Source organism: Brassica napus, chromosome A5, assembly GCF_020379485.1.
Source record: "Brassica napus cultivar Da-Ae chromosome A5, Da-Ae, whole genome shotgun sequence".
NCBI lineage: Eukaryota > Viridiplantae > Streptophyta > Magnoliopsida > Brassicales > Brassicaceae > Brassica > Brassica napus.
Genome location: NC_063438.1, coordinates 13,080,324 through 13,096,726, shown reverse-complemented (window position 1 = coordinate 13,096,726; position 16,403 = coordinate 13,080,324). Strand labels below are relative to the sequence as shown.

Sequence of the window (16,403 nt, the reverse complement as noted above, 5' to 3'; positions counted from 1 at the left end):
TCTCCTAAGGAATAACTATCTTGCCTTTTTCTTCTTCAAGTAGTATCCTTTACACTTAATGTAAATTCCCAATTAATATATTGCTTCTTCTCCAAGCTTAACAAGCCCACATGCATCACACAACACAAACTCCAACCAAGCCCATCTTCATGACACACGCATGTACTACCTCCTGTAGTATTTCACGAACTGATACAAAATATACATCTTTATTCTCCCATTTTTTGACTATGCATGTGAACTCATCACCTCTGGATAGAAAACCACGTCTTCAATCTCCCCCTATGAGTCACATCATGGTCAAAGTGAGGAGGAAATCCTATCCCACCATCTCCATAGTGATTAAATCTCCTAGACCATTTATTCTTGAGCCCAAATCCTCCATGATTAGCTCCTTGAACAGACCTGAAACAATCATGTCGCATATGCCCTTGAACTCCACAAGAATAACATATAGGACCATGATACTTCATACCATAAGCTTGCTCCATCTGGTTCTTCTCCCTCAATAACTTGAAACACCTTGGCCTAATGTGTCCAACAACACCACAGTGATGACAAACCGGCCGAAACTTTCATTGAGATGCACTCTTCAATCCAGAAACTCTCTACGTAGCAGTCGCCGTAGCAGTACTCGTAGCAGCAGTACGCGTAGCAGTCAAATTCTTCACATCAGTTGCATGCTTCACTGCAGTCTTTCCATTTGTTGCATTCCTAGCAAACCTCTTAACCTCTAGCTTTGTATCAGATGTACCTACATCCTTAGTTTTTCCTGCTGATGCAACAACACCTCTAGCTTTAAAGCATTCTCCTTGATATCCAAGGCCACATCTATCACTTTGCCCAATACTGAGAAGATGATCTAGCTGATCCGTACCATTATTCAGCATCCTCAAACCCTTCTGAGTCTCTGCAAGTTGAGCACCAGCCTGTCGTGCTTCTTCTTCTTTCTCTGAGGCATACTTAAGTGCTTTAGCAATTTGAGCTTCTAGCTTGGCTTTCTCCTTAGCCAAATCTGAATTTGCCTGAACAAGATTGAGCCAGTGCTCATACAACTTTTCATAATACCCAGCAAGATCAAAGCTTCCACCACCATCATCATCACTTCTAGCATCATCATCACCTCCACATGAAGATCCTGACACAGACGCTGAAGCAGAACTCGATGCAGCTCTTGTCTTAGAACCAGACACAAAAGTTGTGAGCGCCACAATATGCTTTAGCTCCTCACCATCATCAGATTCACTTTTGGAATCACTCTTAATTACTGTCTTCTTCTTTCACTTCTGCAGATTTGCACATTCAGCATCTATATGCCCAAAACCTTTGTATTCAAAGCAACGTAGAACCTTCGGAGAATTAGCAAACATTTCTCTTGTTTCTTTCTCCTTCGTGTAATATCCAACCATGAACCTCATATAAGATCTGATTTGCCTATTCCATGAAAAACACTTCTTGAAAGGCAACTTAGCTCTCTCCATCAAACCTCGAGATCTACTTGAAACTCTGTCCTTTTTCCTGAACCAGTTTCTGTCCTCATCCTTCAAGATCACACCAGTAACTTAGGTGACCCGCTCTGATACCAATTGTTAATGCAATGAGGTCAGAGTAAAATGCAGAAATAAACAAGACACAAGTTTTTCTCTTTTCGAATTCACTAGAACAAGAAAGTCTTACACCAATCTTTTCTATCAAGAATCCTTTACGATTACCCCAATCCTAAGCTAAAGCTCACCCTAGAGTCTAGACTTTTGTTTATCAGAATCACCCCGATCCCGAGCTAAACTCCCTTTGAGTCTAGGCTTCAATCTTCCAACACTCAGAAGTACTTCAACAACTAATTTAGCACCTAATGCAGAGCAATGACACCAAAGGCTTGATCACACAATCACCAAACAATGATCTCTCGACTTTTCTTCTTGTAGCAGAGACAACTCTCTTCATAGATGCACGTCCTCTATGTATATATAACCAGAACTTGCTCTTCAAGTTCTTCCAAAACCAACTTAAGCAACTTTCATTTTTCTCTTAAGGAATAACTCTCTTGCCTTTTCCTCTTCAAGTAGTATCCTTTACACTTAATGCAAATCTCCCAATTAATATATTGCTTCTTCTCCAAGCTTAACAAGCCCACGGACATCACACAACACAAGCCTAAGGAATAACTCTTGCCTTTTCCTCTTCAAGTAGTATCCTTTACGCTTAATGTAACTCCCAATTAATATATTGCTTCTTCTCCAAGCTTAACAAGCCCACAGACATCACACAACACGAACTCCAACCAAGCCCATCTTCATGACACCTGCATGTACTACCTCATGTAGTACAATTAATATATTCACTTAATGTAAATCTCCCAATTAATATATTACTTCACGAACTGATACAAAATATATATCTTTAATCTCCCCCTTCTCCTCCTTTTTGACTATGCATGTGAATTCATCACCTTTGGATAGAAAACCACGTCTTCACACTGCAACGACACCGCAGCCGTAACAACCGACACCATGAACACCGATGGACAAATAATTTTTCATACAAAATGAGGCTCAAACATAAGAGGAAGAAAACAAAAGAAAAGTTATCGGTTTATTTTTCATTATTAATCTCAAAAATTATAGGATTCAGGTCAGACTGGCTGGATCAATTTTGGGTAAAGAAGGTTCAAGATCGATCATGCCTTTTTGGGTCTGACTGATAACGAGCTCGGGTTGTAACACCCTCGATCCAGATTAAATTAAATTTAATGAGTTTGTCATGCACCAATTAAACAAGAACATGCACAATGAACTAAAGAACTTTAATCTGATCGGAGATGCTACTATCTGTTCCCAAACATTCGACCCGAGGTTTCAAGATCATGTCCAAAATCCCAAGGTCAAATGCCCAAGAACAGGTGTCTCAGCGGTTCCAAGTTAAGGCTTTGCAACCTAAGTTTGAAACTCTTAGTTGGTCCGTCCCGGACTAATATTATATGAAAACTCAAAGCTTTCACAATCCTTTATTATTCATGTAATACTGTGAAATACATCCAAACGATTTATGTAGACCCGGTCAGTAATTGTAAAACATACATATTACAGTACGTACTTATTTTCAAAAGGCACAAACACTATGCTAGCAGCACTACTCCTTCGCAACCCAAGATACCCATATGGTTACCTGCAAAACAAAGAGTCTAATGAGCAACTAATTTTCTCAGTGAGTCAGGGTTCTCAAACAATTAAATCATTCCCCAAATGCATCAATCATCAAGAAGCAACGATCAACTATTTCATAAAATTATGAAATGCAAAAACAAAGCAATCAAGTAAACAAACATCCACTCTTCTCGAGTGGTTAGATCATTATCGATCATCGAGGCCTGCCTCTCGCCATTGGTTCCAATCTCAATACAAAGTCCATCGCACATCCCTTTTTGCGCCCATTGACTCTAAACACATAGTTTAAAAATCCAATGGCCCAGATCAGACACTTGCCGCATTGTATGCAGCCATACGGTCAAGGGTAGCTAGCCCTATCACCCGTGTCTTTGCGTCTTACCCGGAACTAATTTGGGTAGGGTCCCAGACAAGGCACAGGCCTCGTGTGGATACTAATGACTCTCACGACACTTCACCCAGTGTCGGACCCTCACGGATCATTCCTAATTGGAAGTCTGTGGCTTTATAGGTTTTCCCGTTACGAAATGCTCAAACATGTTAACTATCTGAGTTGAGGCCCAAACAATATAGTTCAATCATACACGTATATGCATTACAATAAAAATATATTACTCTTATGTTATACCTCCCTAGCCGAGGCTCGAACGATATAACCCAATATCTTTCATAAGCATCAATCATTATCAATATTTCTAAACTTGCAGCCTAGCAATGTATGAATCAATACTCATGTTTTTCAGGTGCTAACCGCACACAAAAAAATCATAACCCATAACCGAGACTCACCTGGAAATTATGGTTAGGTGGTCGGGTTAAGTCAGGTAGGTTTAGCTCCTAAAGAAATTTTAGCAGAGTTTCAAATCTCTATACTCAGCTGCTTGCTAGGAAAATTCCTTCTCAGGTTAATTTAATTTCTAAAGTTATGTGGTCCTATGGACGTCCCAAGAGGCCTGACAGACCTATATATACTGTTGGGGTTTCTTCATGGTTGGGTTTTGTTAAGGAAGAGCTGACTGTCCAAAAGCACGAGCTGTCCGAAGGTGGCAGCAACACCACACTCTCTTTAGTCCAAATGAAGACATATGTCCAGCTGTTTCTTCTGAAGCAGGCAGCCTAGCTGCTGAATCAGATATCCTGGTATCACATCAAGACAAAACATATACTATTTTTCCTATCCGGAAGCATCCAGAAAAGCCGAAACTATGTGTGTTCAGATCAGAATGTACCAGGATCTGTCCGAACAGTCGGAGAAATTATTTCTTCAACCAAAACTTAGTTTTTCTCCTTCCAAAAATATTTATAAATTATTCTCAAAGCTATTTCAGCTTAACAGTTTAAGAATAATTTCCGATCATTTTTCCCGTCCAGGTAGGATGTTTTAGGTCAAACCGTCGACATTTCCGATCCACTAAATTTCCCAAGGAACCTTCCCGTTCCATCTAATTTTTTCTAAAATCCAACTTGAAATTATTAGTTCTTTTAAGCATCTCAATTAACACTTGGTTTCTCGCTTCTCACTATTCGTCCATTCACTTGGCATCACTTGCTTCATTTCATACTAACACTCCGTAAGCCCTTGCAAATTGTCTAGAGAAATATCTCGACTAGCTGCACTACAGTGCCGACCATGGCTACTTGTCTATTTCCTTTTTGAGTTAATTTCTCATTCTCTGGCACTTCTTCTTTGGTTCTTGATCTCCTCGATACTTGATGAGTTCTCCGAATACACTAACTCTATTCTCGATCTCTCGACTTCAGCACCATTCACTCGTACCAATTTTGCCCAGATGACTTAGTCATACATATCTCTTTGACCAATACCAACACTTCTCATAAAGGTTGTCTCTGAGTTATTTTCTTGACCATCAATCTTCTTTGCCCGTTCTGCGGATACGTCGCGTCCTTATTCTTATTAAGGGTTATTACACGGGTTGTGCTTCAAACTCTGATACCATGTTAATTTTCATGGACAGCCAAATTTAAAACAGTTACGATAAGTAGGTTGATCAAATTTTTGTATTAGTTACGTCCGAGTAAAATTTCCAATGCTTGAGTTTTATATTCTCACAGAGAGAGCAGTTGCCTTATTGAAGTAAAGAAGTATCTAACAAAAAGTTACATTCCGGGTCAAAAGATCTATGTATGTCACCGAAGTGCTATCTGACAGCGAAGAAGACGACACATAAGACGAAATCAACATATCTCATTTGGAGACATGGGGGAATATTAACTAAGTGTGGCATAAGAGTCAACACCAATTATATGTTGTGTGTTATGTAAGATATTACTTGTGTGGTGGGTAATAAAATATATCAAATATCTAAGAAATATTCCAACAAAATATTTCTTAGGCTTTGTATTATAAATAAGGAGGCTTGGAGTGTGTTATAATCCAAGCGAGTTGAGTGAGTTAAGTCTTAAAGAGTCTCTCAAGTACTTTGTAATATCTTTGAGTGCTCTTAATAAAATAAAAGTCTACTTGTTATGTCGTTAAAAAAAAAGTCCACTTGTTATAAAATAAATTGTGTCATTCCTTAAACACTTTATCAATACACCTTTGATCCTAACTACCTCCTTTGTGGTTGTACCTACTATGTGTTTGTAAATTTGGTATCAGAGCCATGGCAATTTAAGCTAAGGTACTTATCTTTCCTAAGAAGTCTTAGTATCAATAAGATGTTTCCAATCATAAGCTAGTACAAAAAGTGTGCTCTGTGGTTGCCACTTAGTGGATCCTTCCACATCAGAAATCCTACTAAGCTAAAGGAAAAAGAATCAAGTGAAAGATTCATACGTTCATAATGCGCTTTAAAAAAGAGAAATTATATGGCCTCGGTTAAGTAGAAAAACACCTAATGATACTCTTCCCTTTATTCTTAGCACTTAATTCTAATAGAAATAACTTAAGGTTCATTATTACTTCAAAGGATAGATAAAAAGTGTAAGCATTCTGTCTTGGTTCTTTATTTCAGTTACACCATGAAAAGTACTTCTACATTGTCAATCCAACCATCTTTTATAAGAACGACCTCTAGTAAAGTAGATTATCTATATGTAGAATATTATATATATATAGTAAAGTCATAAACTGGTAGACTGAGAATGCAATGACTCAAAACTATCTCTTGAACCAAATTTATAGAAAGGTAACAATCCTAAGCCTTTGTACGAAAGAGATAAACAAAAAAATATCCTCTCTCCTCCAAGAATTCCTCCACCTGGAAACTATTGTTTCCATGCATTTTTCTCTCATGCTACAAAAATAGTCATAGTTAAAATCTCTTAAAGTCTTTTTCTCTTGTGCTCCAAAAAAAGTCATAGTTAAAATCTCTTAATGTCCAGTTACAATCTCTACAGAACCAGCCCAAATGTCATATGATCTCTTCATCCCATATCCAAATCATCAACCATATATGGTTCAAAAAACAACCCCTCTCTTTCTCACAATACTCAAACCATTTTGGATCTTCTTCTTTTTTATCACAAAAAGTGAAACAATCATCTGTTTCTTTAGAGAGGAAAACTCCAAAAGACTTTACACCAGAATCTTCAAAATCTGAAGAGTTATCTGAGAGGAGCGAGCCTCAGTTCATGGTAGAACATGCTAAAAATCCAATTACTACCTTTCTTAAAAAATGCTAAAAAAGAAAGATGGCATGAACAACAAAGAAGGTCCATGGAATCTGAAAATACACAATACAAATCAGACAAAGAAATCCTCATACCAGACTTTATGATATAGAAGAAGTCTTTATTGTCTCAAAAATTCCTCTGGAGAATACTCAACACGCTCAGGGTACCTAGCCCTCGCAGAAGCAAACGCTGAGGTAAACCCCCCATGATCTTACAAACTCAATAGAGTGGCTCCCAAATGTTTGGAATATCAAAGCCGCAGAGAAGATCAAGGTGTTTCTATGGAAATACCTACATGGAGCTCTCCCAGTAGGAGAACAGCTCGCGATCCGAAACATACCGATCTCTACGCTTTGTAAGAGATGCAATGAAGTAGAGTCTGTGACTCATCTCCTCTTCAATTGCCCTTTTGCGGTGAAAGTGTGGAAATTGGCCCCTCTGACAGGAGATCTAAACCCATCTGACTTTGCTACCTTCCATGAGGGATGGAACAAATCCCGAAAGCTCCCTTCCCTCCCTCCGGTGGGTATCGGACCAGGGACGCTTGCAGCTTGGATTGTGTAGTCTTTATGGCGCTCGAGAAACTTACTCCTGTTTGAAAATCGAGCCTCAACCCCTGATGAAACAGCCCAAAAAGCAATCACGGAGGCAAGGGAATGGCTGAATGCGCAACCCATCTCTTGCAACAAACCGTCGATACCTTTGATCAGATTCGAACCAAACCCTAGATCTGCAGGCAATTTCTCGATCTTCACAGATGCCGCCTGGAATCCCTCAACAGTTGATGCAAGATTTGGTTGGATACTTGATGATCTGGTTTCGACATCTCAACATGCAGCGAGTATGACCTCTGTCTCCTCGCCCCTTCTGGCAGAAACCTTGGCCGTCCTAAGAGCCATGAAATTTTCTCTCTCCCGCGGCCTCGATACAATCTTGGTGCTCTCAGACTCTAAAATCCCGATCAACACACTCAACAAGCAGGAGAAGAAGCTAGAGATCTACGGAGCGTTGTGTGATATCTACCTTTGTCGCTTTCATTCAAGTCTATTAACTTCTTTTTTATTCCAAGATCAGAAAACTCTAGAGCAGATTGGGCTGCTAAATAATCCATATGGACTTTAACCCGAAGAAGAAGAAGAAGAAGAAGAAGAAGAAGAAGAAGAAGAAGAAGAAGAAGAAGAGAAGAAGAAGAAGAAGAAGAAGAAGAAGAAGAAGAAGAAGAAGAAGAAGAAGAAGAAGAAGAAGAAGAAGAAGAAGAAGAAGAAGAAGAAGAAGAAGAAGAAGAAGCGAGTCTTCTAACAACCATTTTGATAAAATGGTATCAAAGTTCTACGGCCATTCTCAGACTTTGGTGGATAAGCCTTGGTGAATATTGAAAACTCCAGCCACCAACAATTAACGAGCTGATTGGCCACATCCACAATAAATTACTTGGAACGTGGGATCACTTCACCGTCCAAGCAAGAGAAGAGTATATCAGTACGAAGTGCTACCCCTTTAACAGCAAATAACTCAAAAGACATTATGAAAAAATGTCTTAGAAGAATGTCAAAAATTCAACCTCAAACAAGAATACTTGAATTCTTTTCCGGAACCTTTTTGGCAATGAGACTTCATGTATGATATCTCTCAAAAGTATGACACAATTATGCTTCCTGAGGAGAAATATAGAACTCTCAATTGCAGCCCTCGAAGAAACTGTGCAATCAGCATAAGTTTTTCAAACAATTACAAGAACAAGGGAAGCTTCTTAGGAAAGCATGTTATTGGTGTGAACTCTCAATCAAGTGCAAACAAAAAAGGTGTGGATGCTCATCTAACTTTGGTAAAGAAAAATTCAGAAGCATATGGGAGGACAAATACCCTCAACTAGCTAGTGGAAAGAAATTGAAGTTCTTTAGAAAAAAAAAGGAAAAAAAAGGCTTCAAGAAATAATATAGGTGCTACATATGCAAGACGAAAGGACATTAACCTACTTTGTTATCTAGCCCAGATTGAGGATATTGATAACTCTGATGTTGAATCAATATTTTCTCTCAAATACAAACCACTGCTGGCACTGTACTTGCTATATGAATTGAACAAGGATATGATTTTTCAAAGAATCTGACTCTGAAGAAGAAGAGAGCGATGGAGATGATCAATTTATGCTATTAGATATTTACACGCTTGACGACTGTAAAAGCTGAATTACCAAAAGAAGATAGACTGGCATATGTGTCTCAACCATCTCCAAATGCAAAGATATACATCTTCCGGACCAAGTATGACAAGCCCATACCCTATTTTGACACAAATGCTTCCTCCTTCATCCTCAAGTCGGATATCCTTCCATCTTCCCATTGGAATTCATGCTCAGTACCGTTTAAAGCAGCCAATGCTCTCCTTGGAAAAGACTTTATACTTGGGTTTGATGTCCTCCACAGCCTCAAATGATTATCATACAAATCACCTCTTACTTTGGACAACCATCTCCCATCTCTAGCCAATGGAAATTTTGAATCCTATCAAAGAAGAAACTGCAAAAAAATCATGTGCCGATTCTCACTCGGAATTTCTCACCAAATGCTTTTTACCTCTTTGGAAAAATGAAGACTTCTTTTTATCCGTACCATAAGAAAAATGAAGACATCAACCCAACAAAGGCAAGCCACCCAAGCATGGATCCAGATCACTGCAATCTCGCACTTGAAGAAGTTGATAAACTGCTGAATGAAGATCTCATTGAGAAGACCACTTCACCATGGGCATGTGAAGCTTTTATGTCAACCAAATAACAGAGCAAGTGTATTATCTATGTTAATATCATCTAAATGTGGTATATATTGGCCAAAGAGTCAACACCAACTATATGTAGTGTGTAATGTAAGATATTATTTGTGTGTTGTGTAATGTAAGATATCAAATATCTAAGGAATATTCCACAAAATATTTTTTAGGAATATTCCACAAAATATTTTTTAGGAATATTCCACAAAATATTCTTTAGGAATTACTATTGTAATTCAAACCCAAGTGAGTTGAGTGAGTTAAGTCCCAAAGAGTCTCTCGAGTATTCAATAAAGTCCTTGAATGTTCTTAATAAAATAAAAGTCCCTTTGTTATAAAATAATTTTGTCTTTCCTTGAATACTTTATCAATATACATTTGATCCTAAACACCTCTTTTGTGGTTGTACCTACTTGCTATTGAAATTTAACAAGGAGATGACTCTTTCAAAGAATCTGACACTGAAGAAGAAGAGACCAATGGAGATGATCAATTCATGATATTCGATCTTTACACTTGACACTTGATGTCTGTAAAGCCGAACTGCCAAAAGAAGATAGATAAGCATATGTTTTTCAACCATCTCCAAATGCAAAGATATACATCTTTCCGATCAAGTATGATACTAGTCATAGCCTATTTTGACACTGGTACTACCTCCTCCATCCTCAAGGGAGATCCTTCCATCCTCCCTTTGGAATTCATGTCTGGTACCATTTAAAGTAGCTAATGGTCAGAATTTTACCATCTCCATCATCAGTAACCCTATCTACATTCAACTCTTTCATAGATATATGATTAAAATCAAAGTATATGGGTCGGATCTCCCTGGAAGACTTTATACTTGGGTTTGATGTTCTCGATAGCCTAAAAAGAGTACCATGGCACCTAAAAGAACTTAAAAACAAAAACCACCTCTTACCTTGGACAACCATCTCCCATCTCTACCCCCATGGAGATTCTTAATCCTATCAAATAAGAAATTTCCAAGACATCATGTGTTGCTTCTCACTCGAAATTCCTTACCGAATGCCCTTCACATCTTTGGAAAAATCCAGACTTCTTCTTATCTTTGCGCTTCAAGAAGAATGAAGACATCAAACCAAACAAAGGCAAGCCACCCATGCATGAATCCATATCACAACAATCTTGCACTTGAAGAAGTTGATTAACTACTGAAAGAAGATCTCATTGAGCTTTTTATGTCAACAAAAGAGCAAAGCATATTGGAGGAAAACTGAGACTGGTCATCAACTATCAACCACTAAATCACTTTCTTGCAGATGACAAGTTTCTTTTACCAAAATGAGAAATATTTTTCCAAAGACTACCCCAGAGAAAAGTATTCTCCAAATTTTGTTCAAAAGCGAATTGTTGGCAGTTAGGAATCAAACTAGATGACAAGCATAAAACATGTTTCTGCATTCCAGACCGTTATTACCACTGGAAGGTCATGATATTTGGTCTAAAGATAGCCCTTTCAATATTCCAGAAGGCCATGATAAAGATGTTTGAGCGAATCCTCTCAAATGCCTTAGTATATATTGACGACATTCTGATATTTCTCTAGACATTGACTCTCATACTCGCCTACTAAAAATATCATACAACAATATGGTATCATGCTCTTGGAAAAGAAAATGGTTATTTCCTTGTCATGCATATTTCAGAGTGTCACTCAGCCCCACATTGCAACACAATTTAGTGAGTTTCCAGATAAAAAATTGTCTTTCAAGCAAATTTAGTAATTCCTTGGAATTGTTAACTACATGACGAACTTCATACATCATCTCGCAAAACCTTGGTTAATCCTCTCAGCTAAACTTAAAAAGGACGCTCCTCCATGGAATCAGAAGTATACTGAAGCAGTGAAAGAACTCAAGAAGATTTCAAAGACATTTCCATCACTAAAAATACTGTCCAATGGTAAAAGAATCCTTCAAATGGATGCCAGTGATTGCTATTGGGGTGTTGTCCTACTAGAAGAAGATGAAAAAGGAAACAACACATTTGTGGTTATAAGAGTGGTGTTTTCAAAGAAGAATAAAAACACTATCACTCCAAGTACAAAGAAATTCTTGAAATAAAAAGAGGAAATGAAAAGTTTGAATTTCATATGGTGAACCATCATTTTCTTATTGAAATGGACATGTCATCTTTTCCAAAGATAATACATTTCAAACTGAAGTCTTGAATTACTCAGATGAGTACTGAGTTAAGTCCTAAAGAATCTTTCGAGTTATTTGTAATATACTTGAGTGTTCTTAATAAAATAAAAATTCCTTGTTATAAGATAATTGTTTCCTTTCTTAAAGACTTTATCAACCCCTTTGATCCTAAGCACCTCCTTTGTGGTTATACCTACTAAGTGTTTGTAAATTAGGTTAGAAGTTTAGGATTTAAAGATGTTCAAATAATTCTTTAGGATGAGACCTTTTGATATGTTCATTCTTTTTGAACAACTTGATATGTTCGTTCAGTTAAAGTTTTATTTGTGAGAATGGTATTAACGCCGGCTGGTCCCGGGAGGATTGTTTGGACCAAGCCTAGACACCTCCTAGTTAACAAAATATAAATTATTTGTGGGCCGCGTGTTCTCCACAGATGAGAGAAATGAAGCAGAGGATGAGCATTGGCATGAACTGGCTCGTCCTCAAGTTCATGGTCATGACATTAATTGTGTGGCTATGGTTCAAGGTAAAGGCAACGACCGTTTATCTTTATTGAAGACACTGAACCATTACTTGTGCCTGAGGAGAAGGTAGCCTCCCAGAGGATTTACAAGCAGATGTGCAGGTCCTTGGTGCGAATATGTCTGCTATTGGTTTATCACATAAACCTATCTATCTATATTGTGAGTGGTTGACTCAACATCGTGCCTAACTTCTTCAGGCTCAATTTGCATCCATGGCGGAAATATGGCGATGGGAGGTTGGGACATGGAAAGCTGTTGGTCGTTTGCAGTCTCACAGCTTGGACAGTGACACCCTTGGAGTTCTCTTAAGATTGACATTCTGTGCTTGTGTGTCTCCGGAGATAGTCACTTCTCAGTTTTCTCTATCCAAAGAACAGGTAAAAAGCTTTTAACTTGTAAGCGCTATGGACCTAATTCAAATTTGATCTCTCATAACATCCAAAACTCTCAAGACTTTGTGATTCTTGTTTACAGCGGTTTAGTCTTGAATATTGTCCTCTAAGTCTGTGTCTGTCTTTGTCTTCCTTGATCAACTCTGATAAGACAATGGCGAGGTTAGTCACAAACTCATGGCAAAAGGCTGAAGCACAAAAGAGGTTCATCTGGGCTTGTTCATGGAGACCGTTTGGCCACCAGTTTGAACCTTCATCAAGAGATAAGACTCTGAAGATCTGGCCCTTCGAGAAAGATGCTCGGGTCAAACAGGTTCTTGCTTTGCCTCAATTTGGGAGCAGTGTCACAGCCGTAGGATGGACAAGACTAGACCACAAGGAGAAGAGCAGGGTGCATAGCATTTGGGATGGAGGGTGGAGTTAGAGTTGTGGAAAATAAAGATCAAAGAAACAGAGGAAGCTACAACAGTAACACCATGTCTTGCTCTGAGGCTCGAACTGTGCATGTATCATGTCTATCCCGTGAACCCGTTAAACATGGAGACCAACCGAGAGTAACCAGAACTCTCTTTCCCTATAAGCTATAGCCACTGTACTGGTTATGTAAAATTTTGGTGCCCAAGTTGAAACATGTCATCAAATCAAAACGTTTTCATTGCATCAAGTTGTCTGGTTGATAAAAAGAGAAAAAAAAAAGCTTTCTTAAGTTGTCTCGAGCACTGGTCAGTGTTGTCTGTTGAGAATGTAATCAGCGAGAAACACACCAAAGGAACAAACTTGTCTGAGTCAAGCCCTCTTCATATTCTCTTGTCCACACCCATTACCTTTGGATACGTCCGTTTTCCGGCTGTTACCCTAAGCTCTTCCGACATTTGTTCTGTTTTTCTCATCTCGCTCGGTTGCTGTCTCATAGTCATCTTCCTACTTTCACATCTCTAGGCCCTCCATGGGAGGTTGGCACATGGAAGCCATTACAATCTCACAGCTTGAGAGTGACACAAGTACTCTTATGGACACGACTCTGAAGATCTAGTCCACTGAGAATGGCTCAAATCAAACAGATTATTTCCATGACCAGAAGCGCCACCGCCGCCACAAGGAGAAGAGCACGTGCTTGGTAAATGGGATGCAAAAAAAGCTGGACAGACAGCTGTGGAACATAAAAGATTAGAGAACCAGAGGAAGGTGCGACAACAACATCAGCTATGGCCAATGAAACGGTTAGCGTGGAGAACAACCGAGAACTCATGATACTAACGGGAGGTTGCTATGGTTAACTTCTCGTGGAGATGATATTTGAGTGAGAACTTAAAACACCTCGTGACCAATAGTTTCGTTCTTTATAGCATCACTGTACTATTTATTCAAATTGTAAATCTCATTCTTTCTTGTGTTACTCTGTATTAACCCAAAAACATTATGTCTGAACAAAACATGAATCACTCTCCTTTTCCCTGTTTCCATCTCAAAGATACAAATACATTCCCAAAGAAGAGTACAATTTTCACATGAAACATTGTCAATAAAAAACTAAAGAGAAGAAAACATAACTAATCAACTCTAGGGGCTACAATATAATATTAACCTCATATTATCATATACCTCAACATCTCTGAGATTGAAGAGGTAAGGAAGAAGAAAGCTCCTTTCTATGCCCCAACACACTAAGCCGCGAGGTCTCACATAATCCCCATAATAACCAATCCAAGTGACCCACTTGCCAGTTCCCACCTACAACTAAAGAGATACATCAAACTTAGAAACTAGAGTCATATCTAAACATGTCCATATGTTTACATATATACCTATAGAATGAAGATGCTCATTTTGTTTCCGAACTGTGAGGAGTTGCTGATGTGTTTCTAGTCTTCTTATACCAAAAGAACATGGACCAAAGTGCTCTAAACAATACTCCATTGGCAAAATGCGGAACAAACAAACGCCCCCAGTACGGATAGTACGGTCCAGGAAGCTTAATCAGAGTGAAGAACATCATCATAGCTATCAAATGCCACGGTACTTCCGCTTCCTACAAAAACAAAAAACTCTTATCTCTAAGACCAGAAGGAAGGATTTTGAAATTTGTTACAACAACTGATGATGCACAGACCTTAAGACGAGGAGAGATGTTCAAAGCGGTCCCTTGCAGAATGCCTCCAACAACAATACCAATAACTAAAGGGAAAGGGACTAAAGCAAGCTTCCTCTCATGTGCACAATAAGACATCTCACTAACAGAAGAAACCGCCAACACGGGAACAAACAAGAACTTAACGACTGATATGGCGAGATCAAGAACCAGCTGCACGAAGTTCTCGAACGCTCTGTTCCAAGGGAAGTCCTTGACCGGCTGTGGAGAATCATTCCAAACATCTTTTGTTTTTCTCAAAAGGGTATCGAAAGTAAGCCTCTCTGAGTCCCCTGAATGATCAGATTCCATATGAATCGAGCGGCAGAGGAATCTCTTTGATGCTTTAGCTTCATTTGCACCCTTTAAATCTTTACTCATGTTAGAGTACAACTGCAAACACGACACAACAAGGGAAGCAACAAACTCATCAAGGTAAACCTCAGGAACGCCATTCACATATGAACAGCTGTTCTGTTTAAAACAGAGCTTATGTAATGATTCTAACATCTAAATCACTGTTTCTTGTGGTGAATTGATCTACTTAAATCTCAGAAACGCTATATCTAGGTACAAATATCACTTAGATAATGAAAAGGAGCAACCTTTTCTTTTTATATGTGGAATTGAGATTCGATAAAAGAGAAGAGAAGAGAGGTTTTCGTTACCTGGGTCGGTGAGTGGAGTCGCGGAGCCAATGAAGGTCGAGGAGAAGAAAGGAAGAGATGAGACATGGCCATTTTATCTTCAAACCTGTTGCTTTGGTTTGTGTCTTTCTCACAGAGAGAGAGGAGAGGAGAGGATAAGAACAGAACCTAGAATTCAAACCCTAGTGCGTGGAGGAAGCTGGATCACCTGCGACAAGGACCAGCGTAAGATCACGTGAAATCCACATGCCGGCTATGTTGACAACCCAACTGAATCATGAATTTTTTTTTAACTTAGTTTTAGTTATAATAAGTTCAACCAATTTTTTTTTTGTAATAATAAGTATAGTTATAATTTATCATATCAAAAAATAAAAATAAAATCAACACTTTGTATCTGTAAAAAAAAATGCTAGAATAGAAAAAGCGAAAAGGAATATTTTATTGGAAAAAAAGAATAGTTTGCTATTCTATTAAACGTGATGGTTCGTTTATATTAAAGTAAAAAAGAGAAATTTATTGTGTGCACCGTAATAGTTGGTTTTATGCATTTATTTTCACACGAAAAATGTCGAGATTGTTGGCACAGTTGTGTTTGATGTTATTATATATTTGTTTATTTCACTTTGTAACCAGGGGCTGACCCACCACTATAATGGGTGTGGCACTTGACTCGTGCTCTGTTTTATTTTTTCCTTTTAGTAATTAAAAAAAAAATTCTAGTTTACACCACGGAAAAAATAACATATCTCACCCAACAGAAACTATAATTAACTTTATTAACCCATTAAAATAAAATAGAATGTTCCAGCCCAATAAACAATAATATCAACGTACCATAGCCCACTACAAATAAAACAACTTAACTAGATCTATCCCATAAATTAATTAGCCCAAATATTTTAAAACCCTAGTCACCTGTTACGTTCTCTCTTTAGAAAAAATCTGCAGAATTTTTTTTTTATTTCTTTT

The 16,403-nt window shown here is 38.3% G+C and overlaps 3 protein-coding genes across 7 annotated transcripts; 1 reads left to right on the top strand and 2 right to left on the bottom strand.

Moving 5' to 3' along the window:
- Positions 1–245: 245 nt before the first annotated feature.
- Positions 246–2,512, bottom strand: LOC106453790. The gene is made up of 4 exons (XM_013895996.1): positions 2,450–2,512; positions 1,350–1,541; positions 613–1,178; positions 246–528 (listed from the first exon to the last, which is right to left on the bottom strand). Exons 1-4 carry the CDS (start codon positions 2,510–2,512, stop codon positions 246–248), a joined length of 1,104 nt encoding a protein of 367 aa, XP_013751450.1.
- A 9,301-nt stretch (positions 2,513–11,813) lies between these two features.
- On the top strand, positions 11,814–13,305 carry LOC106451696 (elongator complex protein 2-like). 4 transcript variants are annotated; one of them, XM_048781031.1, is made up of 3 exons: positions 11,814–12,266; positions 12,462–12,641; positions 12,808–13,305. In XM_048781031.1, the coding sequence occupies exons 1-3, from the start codon at positions 12,174–12,176 to the stop codon at positions 13,078–13,080; spliced, it is 546 nt and encodes a 181-aa protein (XP_048636988.1). In that variant the 5' UTR covers positions 11,814–12,173; the 3' UTR covers positions 13,081–13,305. The 4 variants fall into 4 exon arrangements, with proteins under 4 accessions (XP_048636988.1, XP_048636987.1, XP_048636990.1 ...); XM_048781030.1 differs by having other exon boundaries at positions 12,739–13,305; XM_048781033.1 differs by having other exon boundaries at positions 11,814–12,365; positions 12,739–13,305.
- Positions 13,306–14,080: 775 nt separating this feature from the next.
- LOC106451695 lies at positions 14,081–15,677 on the bottom strand. 2 transcript variants are annotated; one of them, XM_013893657.3, is made up of 4 exons: positions 15,453–15,677; positions 14,767–15,177; positions 14,462–14,685; positions 14,081–14,387 (listed from the first exon to the last, which is right to left on the bottom strand). In XM_013893657.3, exons 1-3 carry the CDS (start codon positions 15,522–15,524, stop codon positions 14,479–14,481), a joined length of 690 nt encoding a protein of 229 aa, XP_013749111.1. In that variant the 5' UTR covers positions 15,525–15,677; the 3' UTR covers positions 14,081–14,387; positions 14,462–14,478. The 2 variants fall into 2 exon arrangements, with proteins under 2 accessions (XP_013749111.1, XP_013749110.1); XM_013893656.3 differs by having other exon boundaries at positions 14,081–14,393; positions 15,453–15,663.
- Between the last annotated feature and the right edge of the window lie 726 nt (positions 15,678–16,403).

Coding starts and splice junctions, on each gene's coding strand:
- LOC106453790 (XM_013895996.1), bottom strand. CDS start 2,512: ATGGTGTCGGTTGTTACGGCTGCGGTGTCGTTGCAGTGTGAAGACGTG. Junction 1,542..2,449: donor ACGTGGTTTTCTATCCAAAG/GTGATGAATTCA, acceptor GTGATCTTGAAG/GATGAGGACAGAAACTGGTT. Junction 529..612: donor ACTGCTACGGCGACTGCTAC/GTAGAGAGTTTC, acceptor TGGACACATTAG/GCCAAGGTGTTTCAAGTTAT.
- LOC106451696 (XM_048781030.1), top strand. CDS start 12,174: ATGAGAGAAATGAAGCAGAGGATGAGCATTGGCATGAACTGGCTCGTC. Junction 12,267..12,461: donor TTGTGTGGCTATGGTTCAAG/GTAAAGGCAACG, acceptor TAACTTCTTCAG/GCTCAATTTGCATCCATGGC. Junction 12,642..12,738: donor TTTCTCTATCCAAAGAACAG/GTAAAAAGCTTT, acceptor TCTTGTTTACAG/CGGTTTAGTCTTGAATATTG.
- LOC106451695 (XM_013893657.3), bottom strand. CDS start 15,524: ATGGCCATGTCTCATCTCTTCCTTTCTTCTCCTCGACCTTCATTGGCT. Junction 15,178..15,452: donor GACTCCACTCACCGACCCAG/GTAACGAAAACC, acceptor TCGTGTTTGCAG/TTGTACTCTAACATGAGTAA. Junction 14,686..14,766: donor ACATCTCTCCTCGTCTTAAG/GTCTGTGCATCA, acceptor TTGTTTTTGTAG/GAAGCGGAAGTACCGTGGCA.